General features: G+C 38.5%; 1 protein-coding gene across 1 annotated transcript in view; it reads right to left on the bottom strand.

Moving 5' to 3' along the window:
- Positions 1-1,130: 1,130 nt before the first annotated feature.
- The window catches only part of St6gal2 (ST6 beta-galactoside alpha-2,6-sialyltransferase 2), a 28,755-nt gene continuing 13,277 nt past the window's right edge, over positions 1,131-16,608 (bottom strand). The window contains exons 4-5 of the mRNA XM_076833792.2: positions 15,735-15,909; positions 1,131-1,402 (exon numbers count right to left, since the gene is read on the bottom strand). Of these exons, the coding sequence (XP_076689907.2) occupies positions 1,131-1,402; positions 15,735-15,909 (447 nt within the window). The remainder of the gene's footprint in view (positions 1,403-15,734; positions 15,910-16,608) is intronic.

Below are 16,608 nucleotides of genomic sequence, written 5' to 3' on the forward strand. Positions count from 1 at the left end.
AAAATTTTTTTTCCTTGCTGTTAAAAAGCCATGCTTTCACATAATTTTATTTAATAATATGGCTTTGTCATGCTGTTGACATCAAACATACTGGTGAAAACAAGGATCGGATTTTTAAATGTCTGTCAGTACAAAGAATCAGTGAAAATTTAGAGTACATCACTGTCAAGTTCCCAGTAGCTGATATAAACCTGCATGGAATCTGTATAAAAGAGATAGGCGTGCGTCCCCCACAGCTCGGCGTAGTGGCGCCACAGTCCTGTCCAGTTTGGAAGGAACAAGTCTGTCCCCTGGCTTCTCCTGCCAGGTTGTACCAATTGTCACATGAGTCACCTGCTCTCCAAGAGCTGTGGGGTGGACCTGCAGGCCTGGAGGCACAAGGTTGAAAAGCTGAAGCTGAGGAATGGCCTCCCCCTGCCTCTGCAGCCTCGTGATTCCGTGTGGACTCGCCAGTGATGTTGTCGCAGGGAAACAAAAGGCCTGTCTGTGGTGCTCTCAGGGGGTGGGCATTTCCTTGGACTGCTCAGGATGGATGATTTATGGTTTTAGAAATTGTCCTGATACACAGAGTGCAAAGCATTCAGTGGACCATGCAAAGAGGAGATGGGAGACACAAAGGTTGGAAACTTATGCACCTGATCAGATATACGGGGGATTTTTTGCTCTCAAGATAAAACATCTGAGTGATATTTCAGGCATTCATCATAAAATCCAGGAAACTTAAGGATGAATACATATCTGAGTGACACGCTAGGTACTAGACCTCAATTTGGATATTTCTAGATAGAAACCATTTCATTACCCACCCTGACAAAGGGTACCACTGGCATAAGAAAAGGCCAGCCTTTTTGGAGGTATCATACCCATGGTTATACATCTGTTTTCTTTTTATATATTCTTTTTTTTTTTTTTTGTATCTTTCTCGAGTATTTTTTTAAAATTCCATTTCTATATTCAAAGCAGTAATAAATACTCAATGGCTTTAGAAAGAGAAGAATTCTCAGGGTCACCACTAAATTACAGTTTAAAGACTCAATACTACATTGTCTAAAATCTAGTTTCAAGTATTCTTTTGTGACTTCGAGGACAACAGTAGTATCTTATTGCACATTGATTCTCAAGAGTCACTTTTAAGAGTGTGCATTGATGGGTTTTGGTGCAGGGCAGTGCACAGCCTGGAAACCCGGCAGGACCACCTTGCCCTTGCGATGCAAATCCGCCTGGGTGCCCGTGTTCAGGCGCTGCACCAGGAGTTTCTCATACAGCAGCGGGTGGTAGGCTCCCAGGGTGCAGGCTGCATCGTAGTACAGCTCATGGTAGTGGCAAAGCTCCGTCTGCCGGACAGATGGGATATATTCGTACACGTGTACTTCTCTGCACATGGACATCATGATGAGGATTCCTGACGTGGAAAGAAAGTTAGAACTCAGTGAAGAACTAAGTAAAAGAGACCATTTTGCGGGGAGTGGTAATGACTGATGTGGCTGACTGGCAAGAGACATCTGCTCTGCACTTGCTCTCTTTACACCTGCCATGCTACAACTTCCATTAAATGGAATACATGTAGCCCATGGTGTGCTGAGGCATATGAAGATGGAACCCTGAAGTTGGGTATGGTGGCACCCACCTGTAATCCCAGATACTCAGGAAGCCGAGGCAGGAAGATTGCAAGTTTGGAGTCAGCCTACACACTTAGTGAGACCCTGTATCAAAATAAAAACTAAAAAAAAGGACTAGGGATGTAGCTCAGTGGTAAAGCACTTGGGTACCATGCATGACACCCTGAGTTCCACAAAAAAAAAAAAACAACCAGAAATTTAAAGAACCTTCCAAGTTACTGATCATTTCCTCTCCGTTTCCTCCCAGGACTCCCAGTTTCCTTTCTTATTTCACAGAAAACCTACTTTTCAGCTGCAAATCTTCTGTTGGGCCAGCCCCAAGCTACTGTGATTGAGGTAGGGTCAATTGAGAGTAAGGAATTGGTGCTTGCTGGATACCTGATATATGGGCACCAACACATACAAAACTCTCCCTCCTGCTTGGCAATGATAATCTATGATTTTTTTTTCTCCCTTGTGTAAAATCATCGATGAAGAGTTGACGGTGAATGAGGAAGCTCATCTGCCCAGGGACACTGATTTCTCCCTTTATCCCTAGTCCGATGTACATACTCTCTGGAAGTGAAGTTTTCCCAGGTCCATGTTTATGGAGCTGGAGAGCTTTGATGCTTTCTAATTGGGACTATATTTTACCACAAGACTGGCTGTTCTCCTTCACCTGGGCATGCATACACTGTGCTGGCTGCAAACAGGGAACCACTAAGGGAGTGCTCTTCCTATCACAAGCATCATTGATTGATAGACATGCAGCCCTTCAGTGTTTCAGAGCTCCACATTGGCAGACCCAACCAAAAATATTCTAGAAAAACATGCATCTGTATTGAACATGCACAGGCCTTTAATCTCACCATTATTCCCTAAACAATATAGTATAACAACTACTTATTTGGCACATGCATTTCATTAGGTAGTTTAAGTATTCTAGAGATGACTAAAAGCATACAGGAGCATGTGCCTAGATCATATGCAAATGCTATGCCATTGTGTGTAGATATTTGAGCATCCATCAACTGTGGTGTAAGGGAGATTCTGGAACCAATCCCCACAGACACTTAGGGATGACTGTATTTATTACATTTTCCCTGCACAATGTCATGAGGTGGCTTCAAGGACATCTTTTGCACAAAGGCATCTTATAAACTGGCAATAGAATCATACCCAGGAACCACAGGTATCTGTTACCTGGATGTTTCCATGAGCCACTAACATACCTGCATCTTGTGGGGACTACAGTCAACTTCGTGTCAGTTGTGACCTTTGCGTCTCTGGTTCTTAGACTGGCTGGCTCCCAAAGACAATGTCACACTTAGAAAAATACATGAATCATGCAGCTGGCTCTCCTCCTAAAGTAGTAGTGTTCAAATTTGAGAATGAAAACAAAGGACTTGGGCAGCTTGTTAAAATGCAGTTGCTGGGATTTATCCTCATCCCCAAAATGTAGGTTCCATTGTTTGTGTTGGGGTATAAGAATCTGATTTTTAAAAAAAATTCCTAAATTATACGAAGTGAAGGGCCATCCAGAAAAAAATTCAATTCATCACAGATGAATACATTTGTAAATTATAATATAGATGAATTACCTAGAAAAATGACCATTTATTTGGATGTGTTGGCTAGGTTGAGTTGCTATAAGTTTCTAAAGACTTTCAATTTCTACATTAATCTAGTTGTAGTGCAATAACACACATTTCTGGACTATGTTTGTCTTCCAACCAAGCTTTGAGGACCAGGATGGTACAACAAACATCATCTTTGAAAAATGGGATCTCTGAGCTATCACAGGTAGTCAGACATCCTGCATGTGGACAGCTGATTTAGAAGTGAACTGCTACCCAAATCCAAGTCAGAAGACTCTTTGGTAGTTTCTCAAGAGGCCTTATTCTTGTCTTGGTCTCAAGTTACTGGATACTTGAATTTTATTCTAAAAAGTTTTCTAGAGAAAATTATTATTCTTGTTGCTAGCTAATTGCTACATTTCCCATAAGACTAGAATAAAAGTCATGTTTTCAATATAATGAGTACACATATGATTTTCTTTTACAAATACTTCATACCTTAAAATAACTTCAAGAGCTTCACAAATGGAAGAGTTTTTCAGTTTGTTCACAATCCGTCCAAACTGAAAGTCAACAGAGGTTAAGAAAGTGTCCTGAGTTATCTGCATAATTCTTCCTGAGTTTTACCTATCTGGTGGTGACTTTGCAACAATGCTTTCCCATTTCACTTTGTATTTCCATATGAACTTGTGGCTTTGTGTTATTCTGAACTTCAGCTGACAGCATCCTAAAATTTCATTAATAGTAGAATCTTCCCAAAGTCTTTAAATGGCAGTCAACAGTAGTATACTGGATACTGGAATTGGTATGAAAGCACCTTCAAAAGGAAGTTAAAAAACCATTTTGCAACTCATTGGATACAGATGAAAGGTGGACAAAGAGAATTATGGTTCCAAAGGGGAAGATACTCTTTAACATTTAACAATTTTCCATCATCATGGATAGTTCATTTGGTATATGCATACTTGGCTTTTTATTTTTCTTAAGGATGCTGTTAATATATAAATTTTCATTTAGATTCAGATTCTGTCATTTAATAAATACTGAAAATAATTATTAGATGTGGTTAAATCTATACATCAGTTTTCCTAAGAGCTGTTAATTATACATAGCAATACATAAAAACCTGAAGAATAAATTTCTTGAAACTTTACTAAATTTCCACTGAAGAAACTTACTAGATGTAAATGTCTGGAAGTGTGTAATAGTGCTTACATGGTTCAGAGTATGAGTGCTAAGGAGCAGGTGGGGAGGGGATACTGCAGGCAGACAGGACTGAATTGGTGAAGAGCGGAGCATTCAAGAGTTATTGGAGTCATCTTCAATTAACTTCAACATTTATCAAGCTAGGCACAGTGCAAATCATTGGGAATTTAGAGAAACTTTCTTTTAAAATATTAAACTAAAGAACTCATCTTTAAATTAAAGATAGGGGCCAGCCTATAACCAGTCTTAGGATATCTGGAGAAAGTATTCTACTTGTCATGCTGAGAAAAACGTTTGATTACTACCATCAGCATCTCTTGGGAAGTGCTAGAATGCTGAGCCTCATCATCCACAAATGACATAAATATCAATAGCACATGGCTTTCAAATGTTCTTTAAATCACCACTGATAACGTACTGTGTGGGGAGTCCCCCAAACACCCCTAAGTTTGATGATCTGCCAGGAAGACCCACAGCATTCGGCACACAGCCGTACTTGTGACTATGTTTTATGAGGACAAAGAATACAATACAAAGTCAGCAAAGGTCAAGGTGCGTGGCAGGAAGCCAAGGGGAAACGAGGTGCAAGCTTCCAGAACCCTCTTCCCGGGGAAATCACACAGGATGGACTCAGTCCCTCCAACAGTGAGCTGCGACATCTACTCCTCGTCCCTCTTGAGTTCATGGGTGCAGATCCTAATCCTTTATGTGAATTAGGAGGTAGGGCCTCTGGGGGCGATTAGATCATGAAAGTGGGGTCCTCCTGAATGGGATTAATGTCCTTATGAGAAGAGACATCAGAGAGGGTCTCTTCCCATGATGCCACGTGAGGACACAGCAAGAAGGCAGCCCCGTCTACCAAATAAGAGGCTACCCACACCAACTAACCAAACAAGGCGGCCCACACCAGCAACCAAATTGGTTCGTACCTTGATCTTGGACTTCCTGGTCTCCAGAACCACGAGAAGAGAGATTTCTATTGTCCATGACACACAGCCTATGTCATTTCTATTACAGCACCCCAAATGACTCGGACAACAATACATGAAATATGGCCCACCAGGGAAGCTTGTCAGAGACTTGGTAGGCAGAGTTTTTACTGGGAGCTTGTCATACAAGCCATCTCAGCCTGGCACATACACAAGATTTTAGTCTCTTGGAAGGAAAGTCAATGTCCAGCATAACCCATTTCCTTGCATGTAACAGGCATGGAACTTTTCTGAATGCCTAGTTCCTAGATGCCAGCCCAGGGTTAAACTTATAAGCAGGTCTTCCTAAGGAGAAGCAGCCAAGTCTGCCAGGTTAATTTTTTTTTTCCTGCACTGATACCATATATGCCTAAATTCAAAATATCACCTTACTTCATAATCATTTCCCCATGCTAGACTGACATGGGGAATTCACATCTGGTTAGGCTAAAAATGTTATTGACTTCTTTTTTCATTTCCTCTTTAATATTGGCTCAGGATTATCTAAAATGCAAGAAGAATACAAATCACCACATACCATGCAATTCAGTAAAAAATTACTCTAAAAATCACTTAAGAGATTTTATGTTAAATAATGTTGTTTACCAACTACCAAAAATTAACTGCTTTTATCACTAACAAAAGTTTTACTGCTTTCAACATGGAATTGGACTTTTTGAAAGGCAAATGAACACTTAAATATTTTTTAGTGTATTTTTTTCAAGCCAGTCAAATGGGCACTCAGCCACCTATTTAAGATCTTTAAGTAGAATTCAACTAATATTAAGTTCTTTATATGGCCGGTTTTTACAGATGAGTCCATACAAGGGATTCATTTGAAGAAAAAAATATTGTATTTTCTAGGCAATCATGGCTCAAGAGGCATTGATTTGCCAAACTGTGCTTTTAAATATTGTATCATGCAACATAATTATCAAACCAATTAAAATGCTTTTCAACTGTTCTTAGTAAAATGTCATGTTATATGATTTCTTTGCACAATAAGCAAGTGGACACTCATTTATTTGCTCTAAAACCTGGATTAAAAAGCACTCTTGAACCCATGCTCAGATTATCACAAATTCTGAATGAATAAGGTTCTCTGCAAATCTCTATTTGCAAATAGAGACATATTTTGTATTTTACCAGAATCTAGTACAATCATTGAGCTTAATTGTAATTACAGAAAAATTATGTTGATTTTTACTTGGCTGCATATTTAAAATAGCATCCCAAATCATTAAGAATAATGGAATTTTCTCCTTGATGAAAATATTATCTCATCAAATAACAAAATGAGCTATGTGTATAAAAAGAACATATTTCAAGTAACAGGAGATAATATCATCTTAAATAAATTCTAATAAACAGTTGAACAAAATTCATATGTGAAGTAAACTGGGCATTTCTGAGAAAGACTGATGGTTCATTGCAAAACAGTTTTCTGAGTGGTAAAGGTGAGAGGCTAAGTATATTAAATGTGCCAGGTGATTGGAAATCTAGCAGATGTTTTGTGATTTCTCCATAGATTTGATCATAAAGTTAGAAACTATTCTTTCAATAAAATAAGTGACTTTATAAGTGACATTTCTAGAAAATATTTGTAATTAAAAGATGGTTTGAGAATTTGAACTTGATGCAGTAAAATAAAAATTTAAAAAGCATCCAGCTCATTAAAGGAAATAAAAATGCAAGAATAATACTGGAAGGCCAGTTTTTAGCTTGTTTATATTGTATTATTTGATTCATTATTTACAGAAAAATGCACTATTGTTCCTAATCAAACAAATTTGTGGCACATTTTACACAATCACACACAAAAAAGGACATTAAGTGGCTTATTATTTTGTGTTAACACTCTGAGTTTGGATGATATATTGGAAAATTAGATCCCAAAATGCAATATAAAATTGAAAAGAAAGGAAGTTATGACTTGTTGTTAACCATATTATTCTTGTGTATATATTAAATAGCCCAAAATTATAGTGTTTGCCTCTGTGAATTTCAGAAATATTGCTTTCAGTATAATCAGTAGAGGCTGCCTTTGCAAAAGAGAGTGAGGGTGTTCATGTTTTCTATAATAAAAAATTGGAAACTGTACATTCTAAACAAGCTCCATGTCTATGTGTATGTTGAATGGGAGGCCGGGCTGTCTGTCTTGTGGTGCCCCCTGGTTTGCCTGGATACCTTGTGTATGTAGGTAGCAAATGTTAGCCAGGCTTTCTGATCCATGGTGAGCTCACTCATCTTCTATAAAATTATCTAATATTATGATGGCAAAAGAGAAGCCGTGGGATTCCAGGTAAATCATTCTTTACTCAGTTAGGCTGAAGCAGAATCAAAATGACTTCACCGCACCAAATAATATGGTAAAAATCTCTAGTAGGCAACTAGGGATGAAATAGAGAAATGCTCCTGATATGTGAACAAGTAGCTGCTAACTGTCTGAGGGTAAGAAACTTAAATTGAAAAAATTGCTATGCTTCAAAGAAACCAGTCCTCATCTAAATTACCTTGCTACATCCTTTTAATTTTCAAAATACTTGTGCATCCCAGTAGGTGTATGAATCCCTTTAGAGAAGGGAATAGTATGTAGAATACATCTCCAATGCCATCCACTAGTTATTTCTTTCTGTGAATTGTGAGGACAGATATGGACTCTGACATAGAAATTCAACTAGTTAGTCATTAGGAAAGTGATTAGCCAGCACTTTGCCACAATCATCAAAATGCCATAAGCTTTGCTCTAATATTAGTACTTCTAGGAATTTATTTTAAGGAATCAGCTTGAAGGAAACAAAATTTTAGATGTCATATATAAAATAAACTTACAAAGTATGTGTTAGTAGATGAATATAGTAATGACTCATCAACATAATTGTTTGATGATATGTCAACCAAAATATTCGACAACTAAAGAGAGGCATAAATTATGATATACCTATCTGATATGATTATATATCCTCTGTAATAGCAAAGGAAACCAGAGTCTATATTCACCTTGATTATAAGCCTTTAATGAATATTCTGCTTGGAAATACAGTCTTATTTGACCCAGCATAAAGTTTTAGATAAGACCCATCACAACCATAGTAAACAGTAAATATTAGTTATTGTGATCAGTCACATAAAAAACCCAAGGTTAAAAGGACAGTTAGTATGTTTGAGTTATAAGCCAATTAACTGGGGTTTAGAGATGGTAAGTAGCTTGCTCAAGCTCAAACTGCTCTTTGGGCCAAGATCTGATTCTTCAGAGTTCACGGTTTTAATGACAATGCACACGCCAAGTGATAGATTGAGGAGGGGCCATACTATTATACATGGAACCAGTTACGTGGAAGTTAAGAATTTAAGAGAAAGACCTCAACCTCACACTCTCTGCTTCACTCATTTGCTCAGCAAATGTTCACTGTGTGTTTGTTCTGTGGTGTTGCTTGCTGAGACAGGGTGAGGTCATCACACCAGTGTTAACACTATTCAGTGTGGTCAAGACTTGGAAGACATAATAAAAGAAAACTAAGATGGCAGTTCCAGGAAGTGTGTGTGGGTTATTTTGTATTTTAAAAAAATGTTTAAACATGTAGTTAATAAACTTATTGCTTTGCTTTTCAGAAAGACTACAAAGTTCTAGGAGATTCTTCAAAAAAGTTGCAAAGAGGGCTGGGGATCTAGCTCAGTCAGTAGAGTGTTTGCCTAACTTGCACAAGGCCGTGGGTTCAATCCCCAGCACCTCCAAAATAAACAAATAAATAAAATAAAAAGTTCCAAAGAAAAGCTATTGAGCCAAGATAGTCATTCTCTTCTCTAGGGTTTGGTTAGGCCTTGGACCAAAATCATTATATGGATTTAAAAAAATTTTTTTTCTAAACCTTCCCAAACTTACATGTTAATGTAATGGGATTTCTTAAAAACTTAAGTCATATTTCACTTACCTTATTACTGAAGGTCAAAATGCATATGAAAAATTATTTTAAAATGTCTTGAAAAATAATGATCAGTGATTAATGTGAAACATTTTGAGTTAGGTTTCCATGTTTAAGTTCAATGAATATTCTTTTCTTAACAGTGATTTTTCAAAATATTTTGCAGGTTTGCTTAGCATTTATAGGGTCCCAATGTTTAAAAAAGTAGAAAACATGATTTTAAAATATTATTTTAGAAATTTGAAAGGACTAACTTAAGTGTACATTATAGATATTAAAAATTTAATGAGTATCTTATTAATATTAAAGTGAATGTATAAAGGGAGAATTCATTTAAAATAAATATAGATTTGTATTATGCAAAAATTTAATGGTTCACACACATTCTCTAATTCAGTTATTATTTTAAAAGCATACTAAATTACATATAAGATTTGATAAATTCCTATGTATGTAAATTACAAACTTCTGAAATGAGATGTTTTACCAACAATAAATTTTGATGAAAAGGTATTTAGATTTTGCTTCTATCACATGATTTATGAGTTCTTCAAATCCTACAACTTTTGTTGTTTCTCTTGAAGCAGGAAAGGAAGCTTATAATAATTTTCAGTTAACATAAGAATTTATTTAGTTGCAAACTAAGTATTTCTGTCCAAATTTGATTTCACTAGGAAATCTGATTTTATTCCTCATTGGGAATGAAATACACATGTTCTACAGCAGAGGAAAAGACTTAACCCTGCCCTAGGGTACTGAGATAAATTCTGATACCCAAACATCCCCACTCCAACTAATGAAGAAACACGCAGACTGATAAACCCAGCAGAAATTCCTTCTAAACTCTTTTTCTCTTCAACATTTATTGCTTTCTCTTTTCCCTGCAGAAACACACACACACACACACACACACACACACACACACACACACATCCGAATCCAACAAGGCATAACCACATGATTTTTGAGCCATCAAGGAGACAGTTGGTAGTGGGCTAGGGTTGGCTAAGGAAGGTGTAAAAACAATGTTAGCCTTCTAGAATAGAAGTATTGGATGAAATGTCTTAGTAGTCAATTCAGGCTGCTCCAAAATTGAGTGACAGAGGCTAAGCAGACACAGATCAAAGTATTAGTAGATTCAGTGTCTAATGAGGGCTTTGCTTCCTGGTTCAGTGATGGCTCTTTTTGGTGCATCTGCACATGGTGGCAGAGGTACCTCTTGTATGAGGGCATTAATTCCAACCATGATGGCTAAACCTTCCTAACCTCATCACTCCCAAAGACCCAACCTGGTACCTCCATCACTTTGGGGGGTTGTTATGGCTTGAGTATGAAGGGTTCCCTGAAAAACTCATGTGTTGGAAACATGATATCCAAAAAATGTTCAGAGGTGAAATGATCAGATTGTGAAAGCTGTGTCCTCATCAGAGGATTAGTCCAATTGATGGATTAATAATTTGAATGAACACGTTTGGTAATTGTAGGCAGGTGGGGCATGGCTGGAGTAAGTAGCTCACTGGGGCATGCCCTTGGGAATATTTTGTCCCTGGCTCTTCACTCTTTCCTCTGCCATAGCTGAGGTGTTTTTCTCCACTGTCCCCTGCTGCCATTACGTTCTGCCTCACTCAGGCACAGAGCAACGGAGTAGGCCAAGCACGGACAGAGCCTCAAACTGTGAGCCTGAAATAAACTTTTCTTATTCTAGATTGTTCTTGTCTGGTATTTGGAAAGTGATAAAAACTGACTCATATAGAAGGTGAGGATTTTGCCATATGAATTTAGAGAGGATGTAAACATTTAGTTCATTGCACCAAATCATCCCACCAAACGTTATGGAGAGGATGGTTTTCTGAAATCAATGGGAGTAGGTTTCCTAACTTATAACCCATTAATCAGTATTCCCAATAAAAGGAGATATAGAAACAAACAGAAGTTCACTTTTAAAAATGACATTTACAAGCAGCTATTATGCATGTCATTTCACAATAATTTTTAAGAACATAAAATCTGTTTATTAGTAATGGCAGTAAATTTTATAGCTATGTCTTCAAAAGAAATGAAATGCATAATTGCATTTGTAGTTAAAAATCTGGAATGTAGGGTTCAATGCTACACAGTTTCAAAGACAAAGATCAATGTTATATTTTTAATAATATTGTCTTAATAATAACATTGTTAATAATATAATAATAAATATATGATATCATAATTTTAATTAACTAAACACAAATAAAAATAATTCTCCCACTTGTGTTTCAACATTGTAACAAAGACGTGATCAGTATGAGTAAGGGATGAGCGGGAATCCTGAGTCCTCTCACTGAGGCCAGTGCATATCCCTTTGTTGGGACATATACCAATGTGTCTACCTATCGACTAGATTTCTAGTGTTCTGAGATTTTTAAAAAGCTAAAAGTGTTGTTTCCAAAGTGTGGTCTTAGGACTAGCATCATCACCAGTTGAAAACTGGTTGGAAATGAAAATTTTCACCACCTCCACCTACTCAGAATCGCTTAGTAATTTGGTTTAAAAAGCTGTCATAGACACCCTCAAAACTGGCTCTGAATGGTTTCTGCCTGCTAATCATGCCTCCATGTAGTTTTCTTCCCACAAGAGAACTGACTTATTTAATGAATAGCATATAGCAAATCTGATGGTTTACTGCATCATAAAAACCCTGTTACTTCCTCTTTGCTCTTTCTCTCAGATTCCCTGCTCTTGGGAAGTCAGCACCATGTTATAAGGGTGCCCAAGCAGTCTGGTGGAGTAAGGAACTGAGGCCTCCAGCAACAGCCATACCAACAAACCATTTTGGAAGCACAGATCATCCAGCCTGGTCCAGAGGGCTCAAATGTAACCTCATGAGACTTTGCAAGCCAGAATCATCCAGTCACTCAGCTCCTGGATTCCTGACCCACAGAAACACTGTAAAAGTGATACATGCTTATTGTTTCTAGTAGCTAAGTTATGCTTTGCAGTGAAAAGCATACACTTCATGGGCAACTGTGATGCATGATAACTTTGAGAATCACGGAGCTAGAACATGCATTCATGGATGGTTAAATCCACAGGTGTGGAACCCACAGATGAGGAGGGCCAACTGTACTTACTTTGCTTTGTTTTTCAACTACTTGCCACACTGAGAATAAAAACACAGTGATGGCCAGAGCAGATACTTCCCAGCCCTTTTCACATCCTGCTCCTTTCAATGCATTTGTCACAGTTTGTGATTACCTTTCATTTGTGCCCACACACCTGTGCTTAATAGTCCCTACCTCCTCCACTTCACTGCATGTTCCAAGTGGGCAGGACCTTTGCTTGGTACGTAGGAGGTGCTCAGTTAGTATCCACTGGTGGATGACTCCTTTCTAGCTGAATTGAGCCTCTTGAACAGTACCAATCACACTACATTTAAGGGGCATCTCTCTGGGAATCTAACTTCCCTATTGAATCCATATAAAAAGAAATGTCTTTCATGTACAAAATAGCCAACTTTTAGAGTTCCTTTATTCACATACAGAGATCCCTAAAAACATACAAGAAAATGTAGGCGATAGGTTTGGAAATATAAGTTCCCAAATCAGAGACAATTTTTCACGCCTGAATGAACGTGTCAGTGAAGAGAGTAATTCTCGCAGCTTTATCTGGAGCAAAGACCTATGTGGATGGGCCCAGCAGGAGGTGAGGGATGCTGCCAAGCTGTTCTGTGAACAAGGACCCACCCTGGCCTGGCGGCCTGTGTACCAAGGGCACAATGTTGGACTGTGCCGACATTCTAATCCCTCCTAATAGCTCTACCATGGGTTCTTTTGTTCAGGAGCGGATGTTAGAGGTGAGAGTGCTTGGATATGATGACTACTGAGACAACAGGTCAATACTTTTCAACATGACCTTCAAACGTGAAGAGGCATTTGGAAAACACTTTTTGATTAAAAAAAAACAAAACTCATTGATCTTTTTAAAAGTTGTTATGGCAGACAGATTGAGATGTGGGTGACACCATTCAACTGCTATTGAAAATGTCAGATAAAACAGACTGTGGCTCTCAGCCTGTTTCTGATCAAGACCAAAAAGGAGAACAAAGACGACAACAGCCTCAGGGAACTTACTCAGAGGGTGCTGTCCAAGCTCACCCGGGCTCCTCTACTGCCCATCCTTAGTGAGAGCTCCCACACAACCCTGGTGAAGCTCAAGAGGAGGGGATTTAACAAAGTCAGACTATGGCTGCTATTGTATCTTCAATCCCGCCCATACAGCACAGCTTGCTGAGTGGGAACTTATCAACTTGCTGTTTTTCTTTGATTGGTAAAACTTAACAGTGCTGCCCTGCATAACTTTCTGTGACAATGGCAGAGTTCTCTATGCGCACCGTCTGATATGCAAGCCACCAAGAACACGTGGTTGAGAACTGGAAAGGGAGCTATTGGGGCTCAGAAACAATTTATCCTCTTGTTTAATTTGAATTAATTGAGATTTAAATAGTCACATGTGGCTAATAGCTGCTGTATTGGATGAGGCAGTGCTAGAAAATAATAATGATTGTAAATTGTCAAGATACCTTATCCGTCTAAAGATTTTATTATCATTATTCCTGTTCCTTGCCTGAGGATATCAAAAAAAAAAAAAAAAAAAAAAACTAAGAATGAAGCAACTTGACCAAAGTCAGAAAGCTAGCGAGTGGCACAGAAGGATTGAAACTCACATTTAGGTATCCCTGACCTACAGTCTTGCAATGACATTGAATTGCAGTTTCCTTTTCATGCAAAGGAAGCCTTAAAGGTAATCATGAGCCTTTGCAAGCTCCAGACTCTAGATAAATAGCAATCAAAGGAAGCTGGTCATATGTGGCATGATTTCCTTCAACAAAATGTGTGGGCAAGTACTTTTCTTGCCAATAACAACATAACTTTTGAATTTTTAAAACTACATGTCAATAATAATTATATCTGACAGTCCCCCCCTTTGTCCTAATCAAACATTATTCACACGAATTCAAGGTGACAATATGAAAAGAAGTCTTTATAAAACTTGTGCCACATTCTATTATGCTGTCCAAGCATTACTCTCTCCTGTTTACCCTTTGCTGGCAAACCAGATAATACTTTCTCTCCTAAATCAAAAGGATCCTATGAAACTACACAAAAGATAAAAAATTTGGAATTTCATGGGTGATTTGGAAACAAAGAGTTTCAAACATGGCTTTAAAGAAGGGGGGAAAATAAGACTTAAGGAAAATAATATGCAGTCCTATTATAAATTTTTCTTCTGGAGTCCTACGTAAAATATTTTACATTATTACAATAGTATAAACCCACTCCAAAACGTGCAAGTCTGAAAGCCTTGCTTCCAGATATATGTGTATCCTGCATCCATAACCAAACAAGCATTATCTCCCTAAATCTCTCTTCTGTTCAGAGGGACCTTTGTGTAGCCCAAGGGTGGATCAGCGAGGTAAATTCATTGAAAATTGGGAAAGCGACAAAACCAATATCCTTTGGTTTTCCTGTGGTCTTCCTATCACTTTGGGGATCTAAGATATGCCTTAATATTGACAACTTGGATAGAATCAAATAAGTAATTGGTGATAGGCTGAAACATAAAGAAACGGAGCAAAACCACAAATTTTGAGGTCTAACACCTGGCTGAAAATATATAGGCTAAGTGTGATTATCTTGATATATATAAATCCATTCTTGGATTAGAGTTAGTGGACTCTCCAATTAAGAGAGCTCTATGTAATACGAAAACTAGTCTCATCAAAGCTCTTACCTAACAGTAACCTTTTACACCGTACCGTCTTAGGGTCACAGATTCAGCTCCTCGGTCTGGCATCTGAATGGGGGTGAGTAGTGAATTAAAGAGACCTATAAATTCCTGGACTGTTTCTCTTGCCTCTCGTCAAGGGGTAGGGTCTATGTTACTTCCCCATGAACTTGGTAAACTCTGAGATCACTCTGATCAACTGAATAGCACGCATGACATCGGGCAAGTCTCCAGGCATTGCCTTTCAGAACATGACAACCTCTGTTTCCTGTCTTTTAGAACCCTCTCCCTAGGATCTTGAGCTGCCATTTTAAGAATTCTAATTACCTCGGGACCACCATGAAAGAGAATGCAGGCTCATGCTCAACAGTCCCAGCTGGGGTCTGGTTTTAGCTCTCCCTGCCAAGGGGCTAGACCTGCAAGTGCGACTATTCCATCAACACTATATGGAACAGAAAAATCATCCAGGCTGGCCCATGCTGATCCACAAAATCCTGGGAGAAAATAAAGCATTTCTTGCATTACACCTTGAAATTTTGGAGGTGTTTGTTTATATAGTAATAGATAACTGGAAAAGAGGATTTCTCATTTTCTTGGCCTAATCTCTAAATATACCTGTTAACTGCTCTACTGTAACCTGACTATGTTTATTAAATATGAGGTCCTGCCCAATTATTACAATTTTTAATATACACATACCAATGAAACCAGAAGATGGAGGGTTTGGCTGAATCTTCTCCTTGGTATTCTCCTGGATAATGTCCCAAAGCTGCCATATAAATTTAGGATGAAGTATGTAAAATGGTTGCGTTGGATTTCTCTGACGGTGTTGAATATATGGCGTGAATAGGTTGTAATCTGGCTTCTTGTACCACTACGGAAAAAAACACACACACACGCAATCAAGTGCAGGGAACCACAGTGTAAAAAGGAGACAGAAGGGCAGGCAAGCAAGTGGATGTAGATGCTGAGTCCAGGATGGGGATAGAGGGGGCATGCAGGACCGTGACTTATCGTGGTCATTGACCCTTCCTGAGGGACAAGTACGAAGCAAGACCAGGGTTCTGGCTGGCAGAGACGATGCTTTGCTTTTTAACAAAATGAGAGGAAAAAAGATAAATCAGAAGTTCCTAGGCTTTTGCAAAGGGTCAGATGATAAACTCCTGAAACCCTGGGCATGGTCTCTGTGGCTATCACTAAGTGCTACAGTGGTAGCACTGATTAAGACGGGTGGTTGCCAGATCTGGCCAGCCATAGTTTGCTGATCTTGTCATGAAGAGTGTGTTTCAAAAAATAAATTCTCCCAATTTTATCTATGGTGACAAAGTGGACCATGGCCACCAGGGCCCAGGAGCAGGGCTGCGAAGACTGACTGGGATGGAGTGACATGGGGACTCTTGGGGTGGTGGAACTGTTCCCTTTCTTGATTATGACGGTGGTTACATGAGTGCATACATTTGTTAATATTCATGAGAATGTGCATTTGCACTTATTGTAGGTATACTGTTTGAAAAAACAACAGTCAGGTTGGATTAAAAAAGATCTTCAGAAGTGTATCAGGTGCCACCATAAA

This window comes from Callospermophilus lateralis, chromosome 14 (genome assembly GCF_048772815.1).
Source record: "Callospermophilus lateralis isolate mCalLat2 chromosome 14, mCalLat2.hap1, whole genome shotgun sequence".
Lineage (NCBI taxonomy): Eukaryota > Metazoa > Chordata > Mammalia > Rodentia > Sciuridae > Callospermophilus > Callospermophilus lateralis.